Consider the following 26,103-nt stretch of genomic DNA (forward strand, 5'->3'; position numbering starts at 1 on the left):
ATGCGAGTGCTGGCCGTCCTGGGCATCACGCTGGTTGTGGCCTGCAGCCAAGTCATCTTCCTTCTCATGAGGGGCAGGGACCTCCTCTGGGGTAAGTGACGCACAGAATGTGGTCCTTGGACCCTGTTCTTACAAAGCCCCTGTTCCGGTTCTGGAGCAGAGAGCAGGCGTGGCCGTCGGAGGCAGGTAAGGCCTACAGGACACCCCGGTGTTCTCTTCTGTGTCGACAAGAAAAGAACAGTCATTCTTGAGTTTAAAATAATTAAAACAATTCTGGAAAATAACTGATTTTCCTGTGATGACACGAGAGAGCAGGTCCACTCTACCTGCTCAGCACCTGGAAAGGTATTTCTCTGGGACCAGCTGCTTGCTCCTTGACTGTAAAGTCCCTTTTCGTTTTTGGAATCAGGTTGTTGCAACACCAAACTTGGTTACGAAAACAGAAAAATCACATCAAACTCTGCTTCTGGTTTCCTAAAATATAAATAAATAAGAAACAAGAAGGCCCAAACCCCAAGGAGAGATTGTCCCCAGAGGAGGGTGGGAGTCTGTCGGGTGGAAGCTCCAGCTGCCAGGCTCTGTGCTGCCCACCTCTCTGGGAGGCTCAGGCTTCTCTGGAAGCTTCCGGGCATCCACGCAGCCTGGCACAGGCCTCCCCCAGGACTCAGGGCTCCCCAACCGTCCCCCAGGGACTGGCAGGTGCTCTGAGTCCTTCTGGCCCACGTCCACACCAAGCTATGCCTCCTGCTGGGAGCCTGGAGACTTCCAGTTTTACTGAATACTGAGGCCGTGTGATCACAGACTTGCACGCTCCTTAAGAAAGCGCCAGGCCATCCAAGACGTCAGGAAGCAGGAGGCGGGCGCTGAGGTCGGACCAAGCAGGGGGGTTCTGCTCCTGCCAGTTACTAACGGGGGCGCTTTGGGCTCCTTCCCGTTGCTTATGTGTGAACTGGACAACCATCCGTCATAGTGACTACATGTGAGAGCATCCGTGAGAGACTCCCCTCGAAGCCTGGGGCGCACCATGTGTCCAGTACAGGAAAAGTAGAAACTAACCCACATGTTAAAGTAGCTCAGGAAAAAGGGGCCCGTCTCCCCCACACAATAAGTCAATCATTTCAGTACCTGGCACAGGACAGGTGTCCAGGATATATTCTGTGAATTCATGAATCTGTCCTCATATTGTTGTTTAAGCTCCTAGTTCTATAAACTACAGTAACAAAAGTCAGAGGTCACAGAGCCGTTTATTACAAAATTGTCACGCAGAGCGCGATTGGACAGAATAAACTATCTTTGCACTACTTGTTTTAGTTTTTTAGGTTTAGAAATCAAATTGTTTTTTAAAAATCAGTAAATGTGGTATTTATAGCTTTGCTAAAGCAATTTTTTATTATTTCCCCAACTGAGAAGTGTGGCTTTTTGCTTAAACTTTTAGTAAATATATAATTAATGCACGACACAGCATCCAAATAAAATGCTGCACTTTGGAGCCTATTTATTGTTAATTGGGATGTTTTGAAGCTGGCTTATGACTTGTTTACTTGGTAAATTAATTATTTAGAAAATATTATCTCACAGTGTTTCAGTTTTATGTTCTTTAATATGAGATTTTTTTTCCCAGTTGACAGCAAGCCAGCAATAGCTTTGAAACAAAATAATTGCTCACTGATAAAAATTAGGCTTCAAAGAAAGTTTATAAAATTTCACCACCACTGCCAGAATTTAAATGGAAATACCACTTGGGTGTTTTGTGTGAGTTTGGGTTTGCATCCACTGTGCTCACGGACTGTGTGAGGCAAACAATGGAGCGATCCCTGTCCATGCCCAGAACCCACCGGCACGGGGCACGCAGACCAGGTCTTTGTAGGACTTCGACGGTCATCTGTAGGAGGAGCTGGTCCTCGGGCTGCTGGCCCATTTCACAGCTCAGAAAACAGAGGCCCGGGGCTCAGAGATGGCAGAGCTGAGGCCAAAGTCTAGTGTTCGTGCAACGTTAAGATTTATGGGCAGCTATCGTTATAACAAATGTTTCCACGGTCCTAGCTGTTAAAATAAGATGCAAATGAACAGCAGGAAGCAGAGGCACTGCCTGCAGACGGGGAGACGCGGGAAGCAGCGTAACAAGGGCGTTTGTTGGAAACGGAAGATGCCGGCAAATTCATTCCAGTTCCGTGGACTCTGCATCGGTCCCATGGAACCTCACCTTTTAACCTAGAAGTGGGATTGCAACATTGTTTCCATCCGTCTGGGCTGCTCCAGCAGAACCGACACCGGGGACTGTCCGGTTCTCAGAGGCCGCGGGGGGGGGGGGGGGGGCCTGGGGTCTCTGTTATCAGGGCCCTGACCCAGCTCCTGAGGCCCCGCCTCCTGCCACCCTCAAACCAGGCATCAGAGTTTCAACGTGTGAATTCGGAAGGACACGCACCAGACCACGGCGCTCCCTGACCATTCTAAGAACTAAAAAAATAAAACAAAGTGGGAGTCTTTTCCCTGGAAATGGCTGGTACATGGAGTAATTTGTCTTTCGTTAAAAGCATAAGTTAAAACAGGCCACTGTTATCATGAATTCCCTGTATTGCTGGTTTAGGTAACAAAAATATTCAGGAAAAAAGCTACGAGGATCATTAGCGGAGGTTCGGGCAGGTGAGAGAAAAGGGCCCAGCCCACTGGACCCGCGTGGAGCCCGAGCAGCGCCGGGGCCCTTCCTGCTTCCCTGCCGCTCGCAGCTCTGCCCCTGAGGGGCTGACACCGGCTAAGGTGGGGAAAGGGGCCACAGGGGCCCAGGTCTAACTGGCCGGAGGAGCTGTGCAGGTATCTCGACGTCCAGCTGGGCTCCTCGGGAGGCTGACGGGACAGGTCCCTGTGACCTCTCGTGCGCTGAGAGCGTGTTCCTTCCATAGGGAAGTCCGAAGACTCTCACGTGCTCCGCGTCCTGGAGGAGAGCAAGCTCCGCGTGGACTCCGCCATCGACAGCACCGTGACAAGGTACAGCGTCCCAGGGGCAGACGAAGGGGACATGTGCCCGTCACCCGGGTGTGCTTGGTCCCGTGACAGTCTTCATGTATTTACGGATTTAATTTCACAACCACCTCCAAAATGGGCCCCAGGGTTTCCGTTTTACAAGTTCGGAGCTGGAGCTCCTGTGGGTAAACTCACCACCATCTGCGGGAGCAACTGGAAGGCGCAGTATTCAGCCCCGAGTCTTTCATAGCAAAGCAGAGCAAAGCACAGCCATCCACCCGGACTGACCCCTGGGCTGGATGGACAAGGGAGACGGAAGTCCTGGTGGGCGAGCGGGCATCCCTCCCGAGAATTAGTCACCGAAGACAGAGACAGGACCTCGCGGGGGCCGAGCTCCCTTGCCGGCCGCTGGGATCCAGCCGCAGCTCACCAGGGCTCTGGGATTAAATCCTCCCGGGGTCCTCTTTAAATAATTAACACACACCCCGACTTAAAATATGGAACTGACATCAGTGTCAAGAATATTATGGTCTCATATCAGGAATTTGTGAAACAAAACAAGCAAACAGACTGAGAACCAGGTTTTATCCTCGGGAGCTCCCTGCTTTGCTAGAGGCTGACTAATAAATAAACTCTCAAGATCTAAAACGTCACCAGGCAGCAGCTGGCTTATTCCAAATGTCTACTTTTCCAGGCAGAAAAATTCCCTATTATCCACACTGGCTGCAAGTTTAACTTTTCCTTATTTTCTAAAAACTGTGCCGTAGGAACCTCAGGAAAAGAGAAATTGTTTCTCCGTCTCAGCTTCTGTCTTTTTCCAAACTCCCTGAGCCCACGAGCCGAGCCATCTCCCGAGCGGCAGAGATCATGGAGGCGTCGGTGCAGGCGATGAGGAGGGAGCACCCCAAACAGCCACGGCCTCCGGCAGGTGAGTGCGGAGGGTGCCCTGGGCCCCTGGGAGCAGAGCGGCAGCCAAGGGGCAGACCAGGGGACCTTGTTCGGGGGACCGGGCGGGGGTGGGGCTGTCCAAGGGCGTGTCTCTCGCTTGTCACCAGGAAGGTGTGACTTCTACTCACTCGTAGGGGAGCAGCAGATGGTAAGACACAAGATTTTGTTTATGTTCGTCTGAGAAGTAACTGATTCCGTTACTCAAATTTGACCTGGGAAACTAGCTCACAATTAATTTGGTGAATAAAAAGCAATAAATCGGCAAAAAAAACCCCAAAACACCAAAAAACAAAAGAGCCTGTTTTCTGGGGCCCTGAGCTAGAACATTCACAAGGAGGGAACCAAGACCAGGTGGCAGGAAAGGCCTGCAGAGGACACACACAGGCTGTCATCAGACTTGGCCCAGGCAGGGTTTCGGGTGGGGAGGGGTGAGTACTGGGCAGCCACCGTCCTGTGAGCGGCCACGTGGCCGGACGCACACCCCAGCTGTGCCCGCTGACGAGACGAGCCCAGCGAGGTCCTGGTCGCCGAGAACTGGCCTCCCCCGGGCTCAGCTCTCAGAACCGCTTTCCTGAAAGAGCGCAAGGAAATGAACTGTAAAAGCTCATCTTCTGAGCAAAGAGGAAGCTCCAGGGGGTTTAGTGCGAGGATGTCACGGGGAGCCCCAGGCTCCAGGGGCCCGCAGGGAGCCTGCTGTCAGGAGGCTGTGTCCTCACAGACGGGGCTCACGCTCCGACCTGTTTCCCCAGATGCTCTGTCAGAAGAGCTGCTGAACACCATTGCCAACCTGTCGGGGTGCCTGGCCCACATGCTGCCCCCCCAGTGTCCGGACACCTGCCTGGCGGACAGGTACAGGCTCGTCACGGGAGCCTGCAACAACAGGTATTGTCCTTCGTTTCCTGATCTTCTCGTGCAGGTTGCATTTGAACATGACTAGACGGTTTGTGACTCCTTCCCGGACTCTGAGCCCCCGGTTCCTGGCCACTCACCCACCTGCACATGTCTGGACACCTGGCTGGCTGGCACTGCCAGCCGGAGGCCAGTGTCGAGCCAAGGGCCTGGGGGAAGCCAACCCGAGTGTTTTCCTTGAGAAAGGTTTATTGTAAGTGGACATTCTGCCTTCTGCCTCCCCGCCTTGCTCGCCTGCCCACCTTGTTTCCACAGAGACCACCCCAGGTGGGGCGCCGCCAACGTGGCCCTGGCCAGATGGCTGCCGCCTGCCTATGAAGATGGCATCAGCGAGCCCCGAGGCTGGAACCTCAACTTCTTATACAACGGGGTTCCCCTGCCCCCAGTGGGTACCCCAGATGCTGCGTGACCCACATTAGGATTAGGTTCCCATGACCTTTCCCTGAGCCCCCAGGGGATGTGGTGGGCTCCGTGTGGGGGTTGGATGATTCCCTCCAACCTGACCCTCTTCGGGGTGAGGTCACATCTCATGTTATAGCTGAGGGGCTGAGGCTGCAGAGAGGGGGGACCAGCTAGTGAGCTGAATGCCGCAGGTTCGAACTAAGGCCCGTCCAGCCTTCTCTGCCTCGGTGTGTCCGTAGCTCCTTAGCTCACAGGTAGAAGCCAAGGCTTGTTCAGAAACTGATTAGTTAGGTGACTCACTCATTTGTGCAATGCCGACGATGGCCACTCTGCTCCCAGAAGCAGGTTATCCACTAAGCCCAGACCCAGTCCATGTACGAATCACATTTCTCACCCAGGTCCGGGAGGTAACAAGGCAGGTTATCCAGGTTTCTAACGAGGCCGTGACAGAGGATGACCGATACTCGGATCTGCTGACGGTGTGGGGGCAATACATCGGCCACGACATTGCGTTCACGCCGCAGAGCACCAGCGAGGCTGCCTTCGGGGGAGGGTCTGGCTGCCAGCTGAGCTGCGAGAACCGGAGTCCGTGTTTTCCCATCCAGGTGGGACTTTCACACATTCCTGTTTATCATGAAAGGAATAGATGCCATTTAAAAAAATCAGACCAAGAAAGTTCCTTCATCCTGTTCCCAGGGGGTAACAGCTGTCAAGGACTGATCTATGCATATGTGTGCGTGCTGTGTACATACGTGGGTGCATATTACATCCATGTGTCCCCTCCAAGCATCATCAACAGCTCTGAGCCTGGGCACTGGGCAGCAGTTCTCATACGTCCCTCCGGGTCATCACATGGACTGGAGCTGGATTGTCTGATGACCTCTCAGTGCCCATTGTGTGCTCACACTGACACATGCAACCGGTCTGCTCACGAGTGAGCATCCTGTTGTTCTCAGCTTTGTTGCTAACACGCCCGCTATCACAGATAAGAAACTAACAGCCTGGCCGGGCGTGGCTCAGCGGTTGAGCGTCGACCTAGGATCCAGGCGATCGGGGTTCGATTCTCGGTCAGGGCACATGCCCGGGTTGTGGGCTCGATCAATGACTCTCTCATCATTGATGTTTCTGTCTCTCTCTCTCTCTCTCTCCTTTCCTCTCTCTGAAATCAATAAAGATATATTAAAAAAAGAAAAAAAGAAAAGAAACTAACAACACACTGGGCCCAACCCTTGGTGCGCAGCTGCACACGGGGCCGAGTCACCCCGAGAGGACTGTCACCCCGAGAGGGCTACCCCATGCAGGGCCGGCGCCCACAGATGTTGCAGATTTTTTCTGTTACCAGTGTTGGAATTTCCTCTCTTCCACGAGGCGAGAGAGAGTACAGGCAGGGGCTTTTCTTGACTGGAGGGGAGGGCTGGCTTAATTAAAGGCACGATGCCATTGTAGGATCGTGGCTGCCTGGGGTTCCTAGTGTCTGTAAAGAGGGTGCCGGGAACCCGAGGTGACCTGAGCCCCCTTTCTGGCAGCTCCCTGAGAACACCTCCCAGACCGCTGGCGCCACCTGCCTGCCCTTCTACCGGTCGTCCGCCGCCTGCGGCACCGGGGCCCAAGGCGCCTTGTTTGGCAACCTATCCACGGGGAACCCGCGACAACAGATGAACGGGCTGACCTCTTTCCTGGACGCGTCCACTGTGTACGGCAGCTCCCCGGCCTTGGAGAAGCAGCTGCGGAACTGGAGCAGCGCAGAGGGGCTGCTCCGGGTCAACTCGCGCCACTGGGACGCCGGCCGGGCCTACCTGCCCTTCGTCTCGCCACGCGCGCCCTCAGCCTGCATCCCGGAGCCGGGTGCCCAGGGCCGCGTGCCCTGCTTCCTGGCTGGGGACAACCGAGCCAGCGAGGTCCCCCCGCTGACGGCCCTGCACACGCTGTGGCTGCGGGAGCACAACCGTCTGGCCACCGCGCTCAAGGCCCTCAACCCGCACTGGAGCGCGGACACCGCCTACCAGGAGGCACGGAAGGTTGTGGGCGCCCTGCACCAGGTGTGGGCAGGGCCACGTGGGCGCCCTGGGTGGTGCGCAGAGCCCTGGTGGGCGCCCAGCACTGAGGTTAACAGAGCAGCTCCTGGAGGACTGGGCCAGGCCTGAGCTCTTTCCCCTCTGGGGTGGGTGGCGATTTTCTCCCAGGAGGCTGACAGCAGCCGCAGCAGGTTCAGTCCCTCCCCCGCGTGCCGGTGCCCAGGGCATTTTAGGGCTTTAACTTATTAAATCCAACTAGCAACCCCTTGAGGTGCCTGTCCACCAATGCTTCTGATGTTTTTATGTTTTGAAGGCAGTGGAGAAAATGAAAAGAAAATCTGTGTGAAATTTTTTAATTAGCGAGTTAAATAAGAGTATTAATTCTTTCCTCATTTATGATGATTTTTAATGTGGAGTCAGAGGATCTCGGATGAAGTCTCAAGTGGGCCAGCCACTAATTGTGTTACGTGTTTAGCTTGTCTGCTCGTCTTGCCTTCTACCCTCTGTAATTAGACACGTCAGAACTGTCCTCTTGCCGGTTGATGTACGTGCGGTGTATGCGTGTGGTGTGTGTATGTGTGCTGTGTATATGTGGTATATGTGAGTGGGTATGTGCACATGTGGTGTGTGTATGTGTGATGAGTACATGTGGTATGTGTACGTGTGATGAGTACATGCAGTATGTGTGTGTGTGGTGAGTACATGTGGTGTGTGTGTGTGTGGTGTGTACATGTGGTGTGTGTGTGTGTGGTGAGTACATGTGGTATGTGTGTGGTGAGTACATGTGGTATGTGTATGTGTGGTGAGTACATGTGGTGTGTGTGTGTGGTGAGTACATGTGTGTGTACGTGTGGTGTGTACATGTGGTGTGTGTGTGTGTGGTGAGTACATGCAGTGTGTGTGTGTATGTGGGTGTATACATGTGGTATGTGTACGTGTGGTGTGTACATGTGGTATGTGTGTGTGTGGTGAGTGGCACAGAAACTAGAGGAGCAGGTGGGAGCCTGACACACAGGCACCCGATGCTGGTTAACACTGAGTCCTCGTTCACTGAGTTACGACCTTACTTGGCAGATGCGGGTGGAAGATGCTTTTTCAGATAAAAAAAGCTCGGGGAGGCTGGTCCAACCTCCTGGAGTCACAGAGCTAAGCAGCTGGGACGAGAACTCGTGTTGGTCTGAGTCCTGAGCCTCCGGTGCCAGGATTCCTTGAGCGACAGATTCTGATGTTTGTTGTAGGCTCAGGTGCTACTGCGGGGCGCACGGGCAATGTGGGCCTGAGGGGAGAAGTTGGCTTGGATGGAAAGGTTTCCGTGTTTGTGAGAGGAGCCCAGTGGGTGGCACCCCTCCTGGCCAGTCGTCAGAGCTGTGGCCCACGCTTGGCTGGCCCACCCTATCCTGCCCTGCCCTGCCCTGCCCTGCCCCGCCCTGCCCTGCCGTGCCACAGGGGGTGTCCGGGGAGGAGGGGTGTCTCTGACATGCCCCGCCCAGCCCATCAATGCTGGAGCTCTGAGACTTTGTCTGGTGTTGGTGTTGCTGTACCTGCTCACCTGTGCCCTTACCTGGGAGGCGTGGCCCCCTCCTGGGACACTCTGAGCCTCAGGGCTGCGCAGGAGGAAACCCTCCTTCCCTGACCCCGAGTCGGCACTGACCCCTCAGCTTTTGAGCCTGGCTCAGAGGCTTGCGTGTCTCCTTTCTCGTAGATCATTACCTTGCGGGATTATGTCCCCAAAATCCTGGGCCCCGAGGCCTTCAGGCAGCACGTGGGCCCCTATGAGGGCTACAACTCCACCATGGACCCCACGGTGTCCAACGTGTTCTCCACGGCCGCCTTCCGCTTCGGCCACACCACAGTCCACCCGCTGGTGAGACGGCTGGATGCCCACTTCCAGGAGCTCCTGCCCCCGCTGCTGCTGCGAGACGCTTTCTTCAGCCCCTGGAGGGTCCTCAAGGAAGGTGCATCCCCCCACCATCCTCTCTATGGCCTGTGCTGTGGGCACCAGGAGGCTCCATGTGTCAGGTGGAGGGAGCTGAGAGGGGATCTGTTTCCCACACAGGGTCCCATGGGGATGGCTGGTGCTTTGCAGGTGAAGGGAGCCGGCTCCCTGACACCCTCAGGGCTTCTTAGCTCAGCCAAGTCCCTCTGCTGTTACTCACCTTAGAATTCAGCGAACACTTCCCTTTACTGTAATGTTTTTGCTGCAGGAAAACACACACACACAAAAACACTTGAGCATCTGACTCAGACCTAAGGCCTGACCCCTCCACACCCCCCGAATCAGTCCCCACAGGATCCAGGCAGGGCCAGGCACCTGGGGACAGCACCCTAAGAGCACGCAAAAGCTTTGCAGCCATGAGGTGAACCGTGGACTCACAAGAGATGTTTGTTAAGAATGAGTGACGTTTATGGTCTGAGCTGCTGCTCTCTCTGCAGAACCAGGAGAGACTGGTCAGCTTCCCTGGGGTGTTTTGCAGGTGGTTTGGACCCCCTGGTGCGAGGCCTCCTCGCCAGGCCGGCCAAGCTGCAGGTGCAGGGCCAGCTGATGAGCGAGGAGCTGACCGAGAGGCTCTTTGTGCTTTCCCCCGCGGGGACCTTCGACCTGGCCTCGCTGAACCTGCAGCGGGGCCGGGACCACGGCCTGCCAGGTCGGCACCCTGTCCTTTCCACACCCCTTAGGCTGACCCTGGCCCCTTCCCACCGTGGCCACCCCCCCATGGGCTCCTGGAGTTCAGCTATCGGGTTGACCTCCCTGTGTGCCTGGTGACCCCTCCAGGCCAGGGACCACTCCACTGTGTCTTCCTGCTGACGCAGGGGCCCCGCTCTCCTCTGTGGCTGGACATTGTGGACGGGAGGCCAAGGTGTGGACACAGTGTCAGTGTGGGAGGGGCACTCAGATGGGTGAGAGCCGGCCGTGTGCCCCGTGCAGGTTACAACGACTGGAGGGAGTTCTGCGGCCTGCCCCGGCTGCTCACCCGGGACGACCTGAGTAGCGTCATTGCCAACGGGAGCATCACTGACCGGATAATGGGCTTGTACAAGCACCTGGATAACATCGACGTCTGGCTGGGTGGCTTGGTGGAGGCCTTGCTGCCGAGCGCTCGAACGGGGCCCCTGTTTGCCTGCATCATCGGGAGACAGATGAAGGCCCTGAGGGACGGGGACCGGTAGGTGTCGGTGACCACGGCCCGCACAGAGACGGGGGCCCCACGGGGTTCATGTGAAGTCAGCCAGACCTGGGCCCAGCGTGGGTGCCACAGCTTAGCACTGTGAGGCCCCAGGCGGGCCAGTTCCCACCCCCTCATGACGCTGGGTTATTATATCAGTGGAATAAATATAAAACACGTTCATGTTCCGAGCACCTTACACATGAGCCCCAGCTGGCTTTTCCACACCTGTGAACACACAAACAAGCAGATGCCGCGCAAGGAACACGCTGTATGTCAGACGACCCTGAAACACCACCATCCTCAGACACCCAACCCGCTGTGGACACTGCAAACGCGGACAGGCCCAGGGGCTCTTTCTGGAGCAGGGACGCCCGACGCCTGTCTTCTCAGCCCTCGACCTCCCTCAAAAGTGTAGGGCGCCCAGCAGGGCCAGAGCGGCAAGCTCCCTGTCCCTCCCTGTCCCTCCCTGTCTCTCTCTGTCTCTCCCTGTCCCTGTCTGTCCCTCCGTCCCTGCCTGTCCCTTCTTGTCCCTGCGTCTTCAGGCTGCAACTCACCGAGGATCAGGAATTTGGGGACAATTCAGACAACAGTGGGGAAATGCTTTCCTTTTTCTAAACAATCCCTACACACCAGTTCTTTCTTCTTTTGCTAACCCGAGGACTTTTTTCCATTGATTTTTAGAGAGAGTGGAAGGGAGGGAGGGAGCAGGGCGGACAGAGAGAGACATCGAGGTGAGAGAGACATCGACTGGTTGCCTCCTGCAAGGGCCCCACCCAGGCCGGGGATCGAACCTGCAGCCCAGGTCTGTGCCCTTGGCCGGGAATCGAACCCTAGACCCTTCGTTGCTCGGGCCACTGAGCCACACCGGCCAGGGCTTCCTTCTCTTTTTCTAAACAATCCCTACACACCAGCCCTTTCTTTTTTTCTGTAGTCACCGGGTCTGTCAGGTTTTTTAAGAATATTGATGTTCCCTCAAGAGAGCGCCTTAGCCTCCCCCAAGCTCCCCCCTCCCGATGCAAGTTTGTTATTAATTTCCGAGGCGCAGCACGTCACGTGGTTAGGGATTATTGGGGAGAAATAACCGGGCGTCACTCAGAACGGTGTCCTCCCCCCCGTGGGTGTCTGGGACGCGGGAGGCACCGAGCCGGAGGTGGCACTGTCTTCGGCTCACGCTGCTCCCTCGGGTGCAGGTTTTGGTGGGAACACAGCGGGGTGTTCACGGAGGCGCAGAGGCAGGAGCTGGCGAAGCACTCCCTGTCCCGGGTCATCTGCGACAACACGGGCCTCCCCCGCGTGCCCCCCGATTCCTTCCGAGTTGCAAGCTTCCCCCAGGACTTCCAGCCGTGCGAGGACGTCCCCGGCCTGAGCCTGGAAGCGTGGAGGGAGGCGGCTCCCCCAGGTGACAGCCTCTCGCTACCTCATGTTGACCACGCGGTTCCCCCGCAGAAGGGGTTTCACATTAGCACGTTTGGAGAAAATAGCGAGGGACGGAGCCCATGTCCTCGGGGACGGCGCCTGACCGTGCCCGCCTCTCGCCCTGCGCAGAGGAGGCCTGCGGCTTCCCGGGGAGCGTGGAGAACGGGGACTTCGTGCTCTGTGGGGACCCGGGACGACCTGTGCTGGTGTTTTCCTGTCGCCACGGGTTCCGGCTCCAGGGCCGGGAGCAGCTCACGTGCTCCCCCCACGGCTGGGACTTCCCGCCCCCCGTGTGTAAAGGTCAGTCATCTGACAGGGTGTCTTTTAATAACTTCACCCCCACATCTGCATTTTCAAATATGAATTAGAAATAAACGTCCTTGCCCTGCCAGCGTGGTCAGTGGTTGAGCATCAGCCTGGGATCCAGGAGATCAGGGTTCGATTCCCGGTCGGGGCACAGGCCCGGGTTGGGGGTTCGATCCCCCGTGGGGGGCCTGCGGGAGGCAGCCGGTCAATGACTCTCATCATCGATGTTTCTGTCTCTCTCCCTCCCCCTTCCTCTCTCTGAAATCAATGAAGACATATTTTAAAAATAAAAAATAATTTTAAAAAAACCCTTCACCAGAAGGTGCTCCTGAGACCAGTTATTGTCCCAGGAGCTGTTGGGCGTGGAAATCAAGTGTTCTTTCCTTAGCCGACCGCGGAGAGGTAGGGGGGGGCTGTGGCTGTGGCCTGACCTCGGTGCGGTTCCTCAGACGTCGACGAGTGCGAGGACCCGAGGGAGCCGCCCTGCCACCCCTCGGCCCGCTGCAGGAACACCAAGGGCAGCTTCCGGTGCGAGTGCACTGACCCCTACGTGCTGGGAGAGGACGGGAGGACCTGCGTAGGTGAGATCGCTCTCCTCGCCTGCCCCACCTGGGGTGGTGCACCCTCGGGTGACTCAGGGTCACCTTCCAGCTCCGCTGGGGGTGGTGCTTTCTATGCATCCACTCGGCTGCACGCTCTGATGCTGGAGGGAGCAGCCAGATCCGGTCCCTAAAGCCGAAGCGGGGCCACAGGACACGAAGCTGTCACGAAACACTCTGTGCTGGGCACAGTCCCAGACCATCAGCATCTCACGCCCAGTGAACCCTCTCTGTGAGCTCAGCACAGTGTTTAATCCGTGCACAGAACAGAGAGGTCAGGAGACTTGCTCAGCATCACACAGCCACTCGGTCACAGGCCTAGGATTCCTAACTCGCTTCTTCCTCCAGGTGGCCCCCCAGTCACAGCTCACTGCGCACCCACACCTTTCGGGGTCCCCAGGATGTCTGCACTGGGCTCCCAGTGCCCAGGTTGGGAGGAAGTTTGGCTGTCCTTGCAGGGAAGGCCAAGATGTCACCTGGAAAAGGCAGAGGTCACATGTGTCCTGCAAGCCATCCCCTCACCCTCGTTCAGGGGCCTCCTCTGTGGAAACGCTGCCCCTGGGTGGGTCCTGCTGACAGATGCAGGGGGCAGCCCAGTGCGAGTCATGGGCTCGGCGTCAGGGTCAGGGTCAGGGTCAGGGTCAGGGTCAGGGTCAGGCTCGCTGACCCCTGCCCTTGGCCCGACAGGCTTACTGACCGGCTTGTTCTCCCTGCAGACTCGGGGAGGCTCCCAAGGGCATCCTTGGTGTCCATCGTGCTGGGCGCCCTGCTGGTCTGCGGCCTGGCAGCCTTCACCTGGACGCTGATCTGGAGGTGGTAAGTCCCGTCCTCGGGTGACAGGAGCCCACTTCCTCCCCCGGGAGGCTGGTGATGCTGCGGCTCACCGCTCCGTTCCCACGTCCCCTCCGAGCCTGGGGAACGTCTGGGAGGAGGCAGCTCTGAGGAGGCAGAGGGAGGGTTTCCCTGGGACCCCAGGGGGAGGGGGAGAGGATCTGAGGGGCCTTCAGCTGCTGGGCCTTTGACCAGCCAGGTCTGAGTTCTTAAAACAGTCGATGAAACAATTTATGGTCAGTACTTGGCAACCACAATGTGTGTCTATCTCGAAACCCCACATCTAACGAGAGAAGAGAGATTTGCCTTTGACATAAACAATCAAATCAGCTCAGATGGATCAGAACAGAGAAACACCAGTCACGGGAGAGAGGGGCTCACACACCTGGCGTCGTTTCACACTCGCCGCACCTGGACGCAGGTGCACAGAGGGAGCGGGTCAGCGTGGAGGTGAGCGTGGGCCCTGAGCTCCGGGTCCTGGCCAGCCTGCCGCTCGCTCTGATTAGGGGGCAGCTCAGCTCTGCCGTCGACGTCAAGAACCTTTACTCCCTGAGGGGGACGTCGTGGTGTGGCGTCCTGTCTGCGTGGCCAGGACACGTGAGCATTGTATGCACAACACACACTCACACACACACACAATCAACACACACACACACACACAACCAACACACACACTTCCATACATACCCACCCACACCCACAATCACACACAACACACACACACACCTACACACCCACAATCAACACACAACACACACTCTCACACACACACACAATCACACACAACACACTCTCACACGTGCACGCTTTCACTCACCCAAACACATCTACACACGCATTCACACTCATGCTCACATATTCATACACCCCCCACACTTTCACACACACACAATCAACACACACATACACTCTCACACACGCTCGCACATTCAGCGCACACACTAGTGGGTTCTCCCAGCAATGATGGTGGCCACCACGTGTGTGCTTTCCCCCAGGACACACTGTGACTCCAAGTCCTCACTGCCGATCACGGAGAGAGATGGAAAGTCAGCCTCCCCGCCGGGCTGCAGGAGGCGCCAGGACCCGAGCGTGTCGCTGCGCGGAGCCCCCGCCCAGGGCTCGGAGCAGGTGGGCTCAGCTGTCCTCCCGCGTAGGTCTCCGCGCAGGTCTCTCTGAAGGCCTGGGAGGCGCATCAGGCTCCATTCTCTGCGCTTGTGTTTCCCGCACGGTCTCCACCCACTGCCCCTTCCTGCGGCTGCTTCCCTCACTCAGGCCCTGTTCACGAGACGATTGTCCTCACTCTCACCCACTGTTAAGAAAGCGTAGAGGAGTTAGACGGGCGAGCCAGCTGGAAGGCCGACCCCGCCACTAAATGACCGGTTGCCGTCTGAGGGCTTCCGGGCACTGGCTTCAGCACCGTCTCAAGAACTGGCTGGAGACAGGCAGGAAATGAACTGATGGCTGAGAGAAAACGTTGACTTTTAAAATGTGCTTTTATAAAAAATGAAATAATTATGTTCAGTGTGGGGAGAATCAGTCTCCACTTACTTTTTACCATTTTTACCTTGTGTGTAAGCCCCAGAGTGATGTTATAGTAGAAAGCCTCTTCTAGACACCTGCCTCTGTCCAAAATGTAAGTGATCGGCCGACCCTGCGACCTACAGAGCTAAAAAGACCCCAAGAGGGGTCTTGCAGAGCAGATCAGCCACCAAGTTTGGAACTGAGAGCACCCACAGGACCCTTGGGCCCAGGTGCCGGGTCCCACTGGTCCCATGCTCAGCTCACTTCTCTCCCGCAGGACCCGGCCTGTGGATCCCAGGTCCTCCTCTGCGGTTAGGAAGCCGCCACCCTGCCCGCGGACACTGGGCTCAGCCAGCGGGGCTCCCAGCTGGTCAGAGGGCCCTGTCGGAGCCGAGCCCCAACTTCTGTCCCAGAATGAGCGGCCCCGGCCGCGCCTGTTACAAAGGCAGACAGCGCCCCCTGGTGGCTGACATGGGGCCCCAGACGTGGCTCAGATGAGTTTCTGCACAGAGGTCCCCATCCTTGTACACCGGCGCCTCTGGTCGTGCCTGCCTCTTGTTCCTGGAGTGACAACCACCACCTTGTCCCTCAGCTGCCGACCTGGAGAGCCTGGTTTCCTGTCGGCTTGCTGAGCCCGGGATGAGCTTCGAATCTCAAACTCCCACCGTTAGGCTGGGGCCCCACACGCTTATGCAGACTGCGCGTCCCTCACTCACCCACTGCTTCTCCAGAGCCTGCTGGGGGCAAGTGACGAGGGACAGTGAGCTGAAGCATGCACAGCATCCCTCAGCACCCACAGGTGCAGCAGAGCTGGAAACGAGGGGCGCCAGAGCCCAGCTGGGGGACAGCAGGCGGACAGGGGGTCCCCTTCCCACTCCCTGGTGCTCTCCAGCCTCACGGCCAGGACGAGGCCCATCCATGCCTGCAGGGCTGTCGGCTTTGCTGTCCCCAGACTGGGATCTAACCTCATCACACCCTCTCACCGTGACGTCTGTGTCACCCTGACGTCTGTCCAGCTGTTTGGGCACCTGGTGGTCTAGTCACACTGAACGTGAAATAGGCCACACGGAGAGCTGGCTGGTTTTCGGTGATCTGGAAAGAGCACCCAGAATCTCACCGGGGAGACTCGTGCAGACCAGGGGGCAGCTGGAGCTTGAGACACGGAAGGCAGGGCACCCACTTGGTCTGACACCCTGGAGAGGATCTGGGGGGCAAACCTTGCAGGGAGGGGACCCCAAAGGAATATTCCTAGAGCAGGACCAGGATGTCCAAGTTACCTGAGTCTTTGCTTCCCTAGGCAGCCATTCCGCTCCAGGCAGAACATGTACACTGATACTGGGTGGAGCCTGGGGGTAGGGGGACAGTGTACCCCTGCGTGGGCCCGGGTTAGGGTGCATGGCTCTCCTCCACCTCCCTCCAGACCCTGTAAGCTGTGAGGGGTGTAACTCGTGTGAGCACTGAGGAGGGCCAGCCTGTGGGTCCCAGGTCAGGGTGAGCAAACTCCTAGGCCGGCAGTCAGTGTGTTCACCCCAGAACCCTGAGGAAGTGGCCGGCGGAAACTGCACCTCTCAGGTGACCCAAGGCCAGGACACAGCCCAGGTCCTGCTGGAATCCACTGCCAGCCCCTCCTGTCCAGGTTGTGGACAGGTTCACGGCTAGAACCACCACTAGAGTTCTTCCTGATGAAGGAATATTGTTACCATATTTAAAGGAAACCAAGGACCAATCAGTAAAACATTGAAACTACTCGGTGATTTAGCTTTAACAAAATTGATAATTTTATATCCACCTTTTGCTTTAGATGCTTGTTAGGGCCTAACCGTCCTATTTTAACAGAGAATTCTTTAAATAGTTTCAAATTTGTTTTTAATTTGGAGAAAGAACATTCTGTATCTGTTGATGCAGTGACAAAAATTGTGAAAAAAATAAAAGTAAAGGCCCTTTAAAAACAATTTTTTCGCAGCACAGTAATCTGAGTTTTCATTCCTGTTAAATTTCACTTCTTTGCAACTTTGGGTGGAAGAAAAGACTGTTAAAGAACTGCTCATGTGGAAAGAATAAAAATCACTGCACGTCGCGTGTTCTCCACAGATGACTTTCTGTCCATTTCCGTTGACCTGAGTGATGCAGGTCAGGGACGTGTTTACCCCTGAATCTCACGTCTGCTGGGGCAGTTCCTGTGCAAACAGCAAGGTGGAAAAACAACACATGACACAGTCTTCAGTTTGCCTCAAATTGGGGCAAAATACCAACGTCGTGGGCTCGTAGCCTGTCAGTAGAACAGCAGGAAATGCAGAATATTGTCAGACTTGGTGAAATTTTCACAAAGGCAGTTTTTTAAGGCAAATGCAATCATTTCGTGTCCGCTCACATTTAAAGGCAGAACCGGACAGGAGACAGCTCTGTGCCAACCCAGCTGTTCTCAGGGGGTCTTTGGTGAGTCGATAAAAGTAAAGTGCACGACCAGCATTTGTTCACTTTGTCCCCACGGAGGACGTTTTCTCAGGACTGTAGCTCAGGGACCTGGAGAACCAGGCTCCGCAGGTCAGTGGAAAACCACCAGCCGGGCCCCGCAAGCCACAGCCACCGGGGACGCCGGTGGCCGCCTGGGGGGTTGGAGCCTCACTGCAGGAACACACCCGGTGTTGGGCACGTTTAGGACGCAGGGCAGACCTGCAGAGGAAAAGGGGCCATGTGCTAACCTGACGGCTCAGGGGAGGCCTGCGCGGTGGCCTTGCAAACTCAGAGACCAGAAATAACCACAAAGGATGGTCTGAAATGAAAGCTTTCTAACTAAAAACAGTTTATGGTAGGTAGTCACGTCCTAACCCGTATCCTCCCTGACAAAGGCCCACCTTGACCTTCCCTGCGCCGTCTATTGTCTTTTTGCATCTCCGGTAACATTCCTTTGGAATGTCCGGGTAACTCCCTTTTTTCCAGGCCCCTCAGGGCACTAGCAGGGCCCCTGGGGCGAGGGCAAACCCTCTCACTGTATTGTTACCGTGCTAATTGCTGACTGTTAACTCTGCTGCACCCACCTAAGTAAAAGAAGCGTCTATCTTTTTACCTTTTGTCCAATCCCAGGTTCTACGCTTTGCTTTCTCCCGCCCCCCCCAACCTGTCACCCGTGGATTTCATGTAACCCACTGACGTCTCCTCTTTGGAGAACTGCCGCTCTGCGGAGCATTTTCTCAGTCCTTGAGATTTTGCACAGTTTGGCTCAAATAAACTCATGAAAATTCTCTGTAGGCTTGAATGTTTTTATGTCGACAGACTTCAGAACTTTTAAAAGAGGGAAAAGGAATCAGCTGGACTTGCATCTCTCGCGGGGGAGAAAGTGCGGGACCCCGTTGCTGACAGACTGAAACGGGGCCGAGGCCTGCTGGTGAGACCGCGGCAGCTGCCCCAGGCGAGCGGTGGCCGGACGGAGGGAGGTGATCCGACCAAGCGACAGGGAAAAGCTGGGAACTAATAAAACGGGAAAACACACTGTCTGCGGGTGGAAATCAGAGCATGTTACCTGTGCAACTGCAAAATGGAACCTCGACATGGGAAAATATTAAAAAATAAAACTACTGAAAACTGATTTTTTAAAAACAAAATTGTGGAGAAATATCGTTTTTATTTTAATGTAGATTTTCCTCCCAAACAGAAAAAACCCTGTCACAACATTACAGGCCTGTCTTTAAGAGTCTGGCAAAAACGAAGTGTTTGGTCCCAGGGACGATGCGCGGGGTCCATGGCTGCTTTTCTTTTTTAATTTGTGAAAAGTACTTTCCTGTTTTATTTCCTCTTTTTAATTATTTTTTTACTTTTCAATTACAGTTGACAGTCCATATTATTTTGTATTGGTTTCAGGTGTGCAGCATGGTGGTCAGACAAACAGCTTACAGGGTGACCCCTGGTATCTCCAGTACCGCCCGACACCACGCGAGGCTATCGCTCCCCCGATCTGCCCTGGGCACCCCAGGCGATGCTGTGACGACCCAGCTCTCAGGCCCTTCGCCTTTCCCACCCGGCCCCACCTCCTCTCTGGCAACCTTCAGCCTGATCTCGTGTCTGAGTCCGTTTCTGTTTTTTGTGTTTCGTTTATTTTGCTCTTTAGATTCCACGGACCACACGCAGGATTTGTCTCTCTGACCCCCTTATTTCACTCAGTATAATGCCCCCCAGGTCCACCCGCACTGTCGCAAGGGGTAAGAGTCCATTCTTCTTTCTCGCTGAGCTGTGGTCCGTCTGCACAGGCGCCACGCCTGCGATTGGGGGGGCCTGTCATTCACGGGGCGCAGCCCTGACGTCAGAGCTGGAGGCAGGAATCAGGCTGAACGGCCGCGGCTGTGAGAGAACCTGGACGACCACCGAGCAGGGCCAGCAGCCCCTCGGCTCCTCCCTGGCCCTGGCACAGCCCCTCTAACACAACCACTCGGAGCTGGGGGCACTGTGCCCGCTCGTCCTGCTGAGCCTGGCGTCGGCCTGTGGGCTCCTGCGGCTCAGCTAGTCTCTCATGCAGACGGAGAGCCTGGGTTTTCAGAGCACTCGTGAGACCCCCGTCCTGACACCCCAGCCCCACCCAGAAAGGCCTTCGAGGTGGTGACACCCCGAGAAACAGAGACATTCAGGGGAGCACGGGCTCTGCCCCCCGCCGCCGTGGCTCCCTGCCCGGAGCTGGCAGGAGAAAGCCGGCTGTGGCCCGAGCAGCACTCAGAGGCCGAGCTTTAGGTGCTGGAGCCAGGTGGCCGCCTCTGGCCATCAGCCTCGGTGGTCACACTTGACTAGAAAGTAAAATTAAAGAAGAAAAGTAGCATTTACAACAATAACAAGTCTAAGGAAATGTGCAAAACCTTTATTAGAGACGACAGAATGTTATGACGCCTATAAAGTCACAGATAAATGCAGAAACATTTCAGGTTTGTGAGCGTGAGGGTTAAAGGTCATTAACATGAACCCGACGGCCGGGCTGGCGCGGCTCAAGGGCCACAGCATCAACCCGACCCCAGAGGCAGCCAGTGCAGGTGCCTCTCACGGTGATGTTTCTCTCTCTCCTCTCCTTCCACTCTCTAAAAACCAATGGAAAAGTATCCTCGGGTGAGAGTTAACAAAACAAAAAAATCAACTCGAGTTGAGGACATGAGACCAGTGACCTCAGTTGCTCCCCAGCACAGTCTGCACGTGGCCGAGGAGTCAGAGCCGATGACAGCAGTGGGACCTCTGCTCAGAAAAACGTGTGGAACTAGACTGTCACCTAGAGTAGCTCCAGATGCCGAGGGAGCGTGTGGATCCTGTGAGGAAAGCTTAGATGGCCCAGGGACGTAGGTAACAGAGAAATTTATTTTGGATCAACGTGAAAAAATAATTTGAATGTAGTTACAAACCTGACTCAGAAGAAAATAGAATGCGCCTCAGAGGGATGAGCTCCCCATCAGTGGAGGCAATCAAGCAGAGGCCAAAGGACCTGTTGGGGAGATGCTTGCCACACCCTTTCATACCCTCAAAGGCCACTGCACCACATGGGAAGCTCTGTCCGCTGGGCTTGGGCTCGAGCAGGTCCTGGCACTCGAGGGTTAGTGTGACTGAGCCAAGCCAGCCTTCGGGTGAGGAGAGCGCCTGTCACCCCAGGTACAGTGACCCTCCCCCGATCTCCGTGTGAGCCTGGCTGAGCCTGGCACTGGCCTCTCCTGTAGCTGCTACTCTTCCGAGGGTTCCGAGTCTTTCCTAGGAAGTTAGCAAGGAAGTTGGCTCTCCAGGCCAGCAGCTGCAGAGGCCGGCACCAGGCCGCCGGCGGGCTCCAGGCCCCTCAGGCTCGGTGCCGAGCGTCCCGGGGTGGCCTCAATGTCCATTCCTGCCTCCTGACCTGAGCTGACATGCGCTGTGCTCAGGGGAGTTTAACCAGCCCCCGGCAAGTTCCGAGCCCTGCTGGCCCCCACTGTCCCCGACCCCACCCTGTGATTCTCTGAGGGCACCTCACTCCACGTGGCTGTGTGACAGCTGTGTCCACAGAGCCCCAGCCCCTCTGGTTGCCCTGTGCCCTGTGGAGCCAATGCAGCTGAGACCTGGCCGGCCGCTGGCCCAAAACAGCCCATGGGGTCTGAACAATGGGCTTTTGTGACAGGACCTGGCAGAGAGGGGCCCTGGCAGAAAGAGGGGCCCTGGCAGAGAGGGGCCCTGGCAGAGAGAGGGGCCCTGGCAGAGGGGGCCCTGGCTTCCCACATCCAATGACGTCAGGCCCAGTACTGGCCGACCCTGAGATGCTCCAGCTGCTCCAGAGACTGTGCGGTGGGCAGCTGGGCAGGGCAAGTGGTTAGCATGTGGGAGAGAATGACCTGTGGTTCTCCATGGGCCGGCAGTCCCGGCAGCTGTGTCCCAGGGAGGCCAGCATGTGCATGTGTCTTCCCTGGACACCTCACCCAAGGGCGGGTCAGCTAACGGGAGCCTGGGGCCTTTGTCCCAGCAGCAAGACTGGGGTCCCACCCTGTGTCCTCAGTGCCGGGAAGTCACCAGGGCAGCTCAGCCCGTGCAGGAGAGCACGGCTGCCCAGGTGGCCCCGGGACACTCAGCCCACTCCCTGGTCACAGGTGGGAAACAGTGACCAAGAAAAGGCGAGCTTGCCCCTGGCCTCCCTCGACCCCACCCCACTCAGTGTCTTGTACACCATGGGGCCTGAGTCCCAGGTACAAGCAAACTGACGGGGGTGTCAGACAACGACCCCTCCTCCTCCCAAGCCAGGGACCGGACACCCGCTCCTGGTTCACGGACACTTCGGGTCAGTGTCTCGCTGAGCAAAGGGGACACTTGGTGATAACGGCAGGAAGTCAGATTTCCACAGGGACACTGGGCGAATCGGGAGGGAGCACCTTTCAGTTCATGAGACTCACCGACTGTCGCCCACAGAACGTGTCACGTGAAAGGCTGAGGTCGGGGCACACGCCCGGGTTGCAGGCTCCTCCATGCCCAGCAGGAGGCGTGCAGGAGGCGGCCGAACAGTGACTCTCATTATTGATGTTTCTCTCTCCCCCTCTTCCTTCCTCTCTCTGAAATCAATAAAAACATATTTAAAACAAACAAAAAAAACAGAGGAGGCCCATGAACGTTAATAAGTGGCTGGTCGTCAGCCCACTAACAGACAAACGCTGTGTGGTCAGCAGCCTCCACCGAGAAACCTGGTTGGTCAGCCTCAGACCACAGGCGCGGTCGAGTGCGTCTGAGCCGCGGGACCCCAGCTCTGAGGCCGGGGGGGACAGCCACAGCCCAGCTCAGAGGTGCCCGAGACACAGCTGCGCAGCCTCCGTTCCTCTCCCGCGTCTGCTCTGAATCTGTTCTGGGAAGTGGTGGCCATTCTCAGTTACTTTCCGGTGCAGGGGTTTCTGAAGCTCCCACACGGGATTTCCGGCCCGTCCTCTGACTCACTCCGCAGCAGCCCCGTCTGCGGTCTGTTCTGCAAGTGAGGACGACGGGATGAGAAAGCCCTTCTGTGTGCTGGGGAGGGTGCAGCTGATTTAAAAAGCATGTGACACGAAGCCCGGCAGCCAGGACGTTCAGGGCTTTGGAAGGAGGGTTGCAGCCATTAAATACATTCGATTTTGGGAAAGCCCATGGAAATAACATCTTGCAGGTACCTGAATCTGTGCTCAATGCTGGAAAAGGAAGGAGTGTATAACGAGATCAAGAGATCCCCACAGAAAAGCCACTGATTCACCTGCGCAGTCGCTGCAAACCGGGCATAGATATTCCCTCCCCCGGGGCTTTTCCTGGAAAACAGGGCTTCCCGGCAGAGTCGCCTGGACCAGCCATCAGGCCGAGGTTCAGGACTATAATGGAAAAACCGTCCCTTTAGGCTCACTTTGTTAAGTCAGGGAAACGGTTAGGACGTGAGGTAAGGCCGCTGTGGGAAGGAGGAGGGACGTGGGATCTTCCGGGCTGGGCTTCCTTCCTCGGAGACACGGCCCCTGAACAAAGAGGCCCAGACGCTGCAGCAGCAGATAAGACCCAGTTATTTTCAACAAACAAAACTGGAGCTTCTGGGATCCCAGCGCGTCCCCCCCGCCCGTGCCTCAGTGCTCCCGCCCTGAGGGCAAACGAGAAAAAACATCCACAATCGGAAGATGTCACACGTGGGGCCTAACACTCAACACCTGGGGAGCGAGGCCCTGGTCTGCTCAGGGCTGTGTCACTAAGATGCCAGAGAAACTCGGGCTGGTGACCACAGGATGGAGCCTCTTCAGAGAGGACGCCAATGAGACGGGGACAAGCGGGGACAGATGGGGCCTGTGGGACAGGCTGGCTGCCCAACCCCGGGCCGGTGTCAGACCCGGACGCCCCAGACCTGCTCTCCACCTGCAGGCAGCCGGTGCCTTCGGACCACTTTCCCTCGCTTGTAATTACCGGCTAAGCCTGAAACCTACTCAGCCTCTGGCCGCTTTGGGGCCTGCGAACCCTGTCCCCGCTCACCCATCTCTAAGGCCTTAGGGGCTCCTGGTTACAGGTGGGTCGTGAAGTGGTCAAACCTGAAAAAAATGTTACATAAAACTCAGTCTGCGAAAATCAGATGACTTCCTGAAACTCTGTCAGAAAATACATTTTCTCCTAAATATCAAATACCTGGAAAATGCACTTCAAGTCTCCTAGGCGTTGCCTCCTGTCTGTATCAGGCTGTGACCTCACGGGGTGCAGCCCCGATGACGGGTTTACGGAAGGAAGGACACCACTCTCCACTGGAAAACGTGGCCCGTTTATTCCAACTCAAAGGCATTGTTACATAGTGCAAACGTTTCTTTGGTAACGTATTGGTTACAATGAACAGAGAAAAGGCATCTGGCTGGTGGGAACAGTTAGGAAAGTAAATAAACACGTACACTCCGCTTCCTATCACAGCAACCCCCTTCCGGTGCAGCTACAGCGCGTCCGCACAGCCCACAGCTCCTGCACTGCCCACGGCTCCCACGGCTCCCACACCCACGTGAGATTCCACCTCGATCCCGAGGACACGTCACCTGCAGCTGCAGACGTCCCTGCGAGCCGGCCTCCCCTCCAGCGTGCAGCTCTCCCCAGCCTCCCGATCCACGTGCACGTCACCTCTGCCACGAAACCACAGGACACGAACACACGCGCGGAACTGGGTCCGCTGCTGAGCAACTTACAGAACCATCCAACTTCTAAACCAAACTCTCCATCTTCTAGTTTACGGACACTGGGTCCGAGATCCGATCAATCAATCTGACTTGATGTTTCAATAGCAGTCTCACGTCTGGTGCGGCAACAGCCAGCTTCTACCTGTCACTCAGCGACGTGGGGCTGAGGAGTCGGCCTCACGTTTAAATCCCCTGTGACTGTGCTTACGGTGGGGAGGTCAATGCCACCCCCAGAGACGTGGCAGCTTGGTGCCCACACTGGACTGAAGCCAGGCTCTTAAACTGCCCACTGCCTGCCGGACACTGAGACTCGCCTCCCACCCCGCATAGGGACCCCCCCGTGAGCTCGCCCTGCCGTGCGCTGAAGCTGCAAGTCCCCCTGGGACGGCCAGGTGGGTCCCTCGTCTGGGTCCCGCTCAGCGCCCGGCACACAGTGGGCACTCAGGGACACAAGTCTCAGAACACAGGTCACTCAGTTCTTAGAACAAAATAGGGGGTTTTGGTCAATTGAAGAGAGAGCGACCATGAGGTATGGAAGTTGCTTTTCACGGATTTCTGAAAGACCCTTTTGCACAGTGGACGTGATTTCTCTGCCGTATCGAATGCTGAAAGCGTGGGCAAACTTTCATAAAGCGTCATGCACTTGAAAACACATGAGGTATGGGGTGTTGTTTCTCTAAGGCACACAACCTGGAATTAGGAAGTTCCCACATCCCACGCCACCGTCGGAAAGAGAACCCAGAGCACCGATTCCCCCGTGTGCTCGGCCAGGAGCAGCCCCACGGTGCACGAGCAGTGTCGCCACCACGGAGGGGGGTTTCACAGCTGGTCCACAACCAAGCAGCAGGTTACAGTGACGACAGGCCCGTTTCTAAAAGGAGCCCGACAACCTATCACACGGGGAAGGAGAAGCTGCGGGAGTGCGTGCGCCTGAGCCACGGATCTGGTGTGAGTGAGGAGCTGCTGGGGCGTGTGGACCGTGGCAGAGAGGGCCAGAGGGAAGGGATGGGGGTTACCGGGCCGACAGGAGCCTGTGGCACCCAGAGACGCTCACAAGAGACTGTTCCATTTGTCAAACACTGATATTCTTTTCAACGTGGCCTGACTCGTGGCCACTGGTCCACAGGCTCCCGGTACCAGGACAAAGTGGGGTGGGTTTCAGTTGAGAGGAAACGTGGAATTGGGGGAAATCACTGTAGGAATCTAAATGACTTAAGTGTGCAATTTAATAGTAGCACCAACTTTTCATTAAAAAAATTAAATAAAAACCTGAGAATCTAATATGAAGTTAGGACTCGTGTCTGCTCCCGCCCACGTGTCTGCTGCGTGGTCTCTGGCTCCGTGAATCCTCCAGTCTGAGCCCCTGGGCTGTTTCTGAGACAGCCCTGGTGACGTGGCCGTGAGCCATCCGAGCCCTTGGTGTCCTCCAGTCTGCAGTCCCCGCACCAGCTGGTGACCTCAGGGGACGCTCGGAGGGGCTCCAGGACCACGGAGGATCTAAGGCTGCTTTCCCGGGGTGTCCGTCAGGCAGAATGGACAACAGGCTCCGTCGATTCTCACAGGTGCTGGGCAATCGGTAGGCGGGCACGCTTCCACGAAGCAGGTGATCTGCCCATCCTGGAGGGAGAGGGAGCCAGGCTGGTCAGTTTCTGAACGACGCTGGGCATCACCCATCTCCCGCTCGTGTCCTGACCTCTTTGGTCCCGTCCTCTCCGCCCAGTGCTCTGCCCCAAGCTTCCCACCCAGGCCGGGCTGCAGGCAGAACCCAGCACGAGGACTCAGCAGCTCCCTGTCCATGTTCCCGGAGACCCAGAGCTGCCCGGCAGGACCAGCCCGCCTGCAGGTGCGAACACCCCAGGGCCGGGCAGGGGCAGGGGCAGGCTGATCAACCGTTGACAACAGC

At 56.5% G+C, this 26,103-nt stretch overlaps 2 protein-coding genes across 3 annotated transcripts in view; one reads left to right on the forward strand and one right to left on the reverse strand.

The window, feature by feature from the left end:
* On the forward strand, window positions 1-13,543 carry TPO (thyroid peroxidase; the record flags this gene model as incomplete). The annotated part of the gene is made up of 14 exons (XM_081155850.1): window positions 1-91; window positions 2,901-2,985; window positions 3,729-3,889; window positions 4,659-4,791; window positions 5,074-5,203; window positions 5,619-5,825; window positions 6,747-7,259; window positions 8,938-9,190; window positions 9,710-9,880; window positions 10,162-10,399; window positions 11,593-11,801; window positions 11,948-12,118; window positions 12,574-12,705; window positions 13,440-13,543. The coding sequence occupies 14 exons, from the start codon at window positions 1-3 to the stop codon at window positions 13,541-13,543; spliced, it is 2,598 nt and encodes an 865-aa protein (XP_081011976.1).
* Window positions 13,544-23,784: 10,241 nt separating this feature from the next.
* Window positions 23,785-26,103, reverse strand: part of PXDN (peroxidasin) — a 53,459-nt gene continuing 51,140 nt past the window's right edge. For both annotated transcript variants that reach the window (XR_014000175.1, XM_081156840.1), the window contains exon 23: window positions 23,785-25,817. Coding sequence is in view for 1 of the 2 variants with exons in the window: in XM_081156840.1 (XP_081012966.1) it covers window positions 25,698-25,817 (120 nt within the window). In the remaining variant the exon portion in view is untranslated. The remainder of the gene's footprint in view (window positions 25,818-26,103) is intronic.

Source organism: Miniopterus schreibersii, assembly GCF_964146895.1.
Source record: "Miniopterus schreibersii genome assembly, chromosome: 13".
In the NCBI taxonomy this organism is placed as follows: Eukaryota; Metazoa; Chordata; class Mammalia; order Chiroptera; family Miniopteridae; genus Miniopterus; species Miniopterus schreibersii.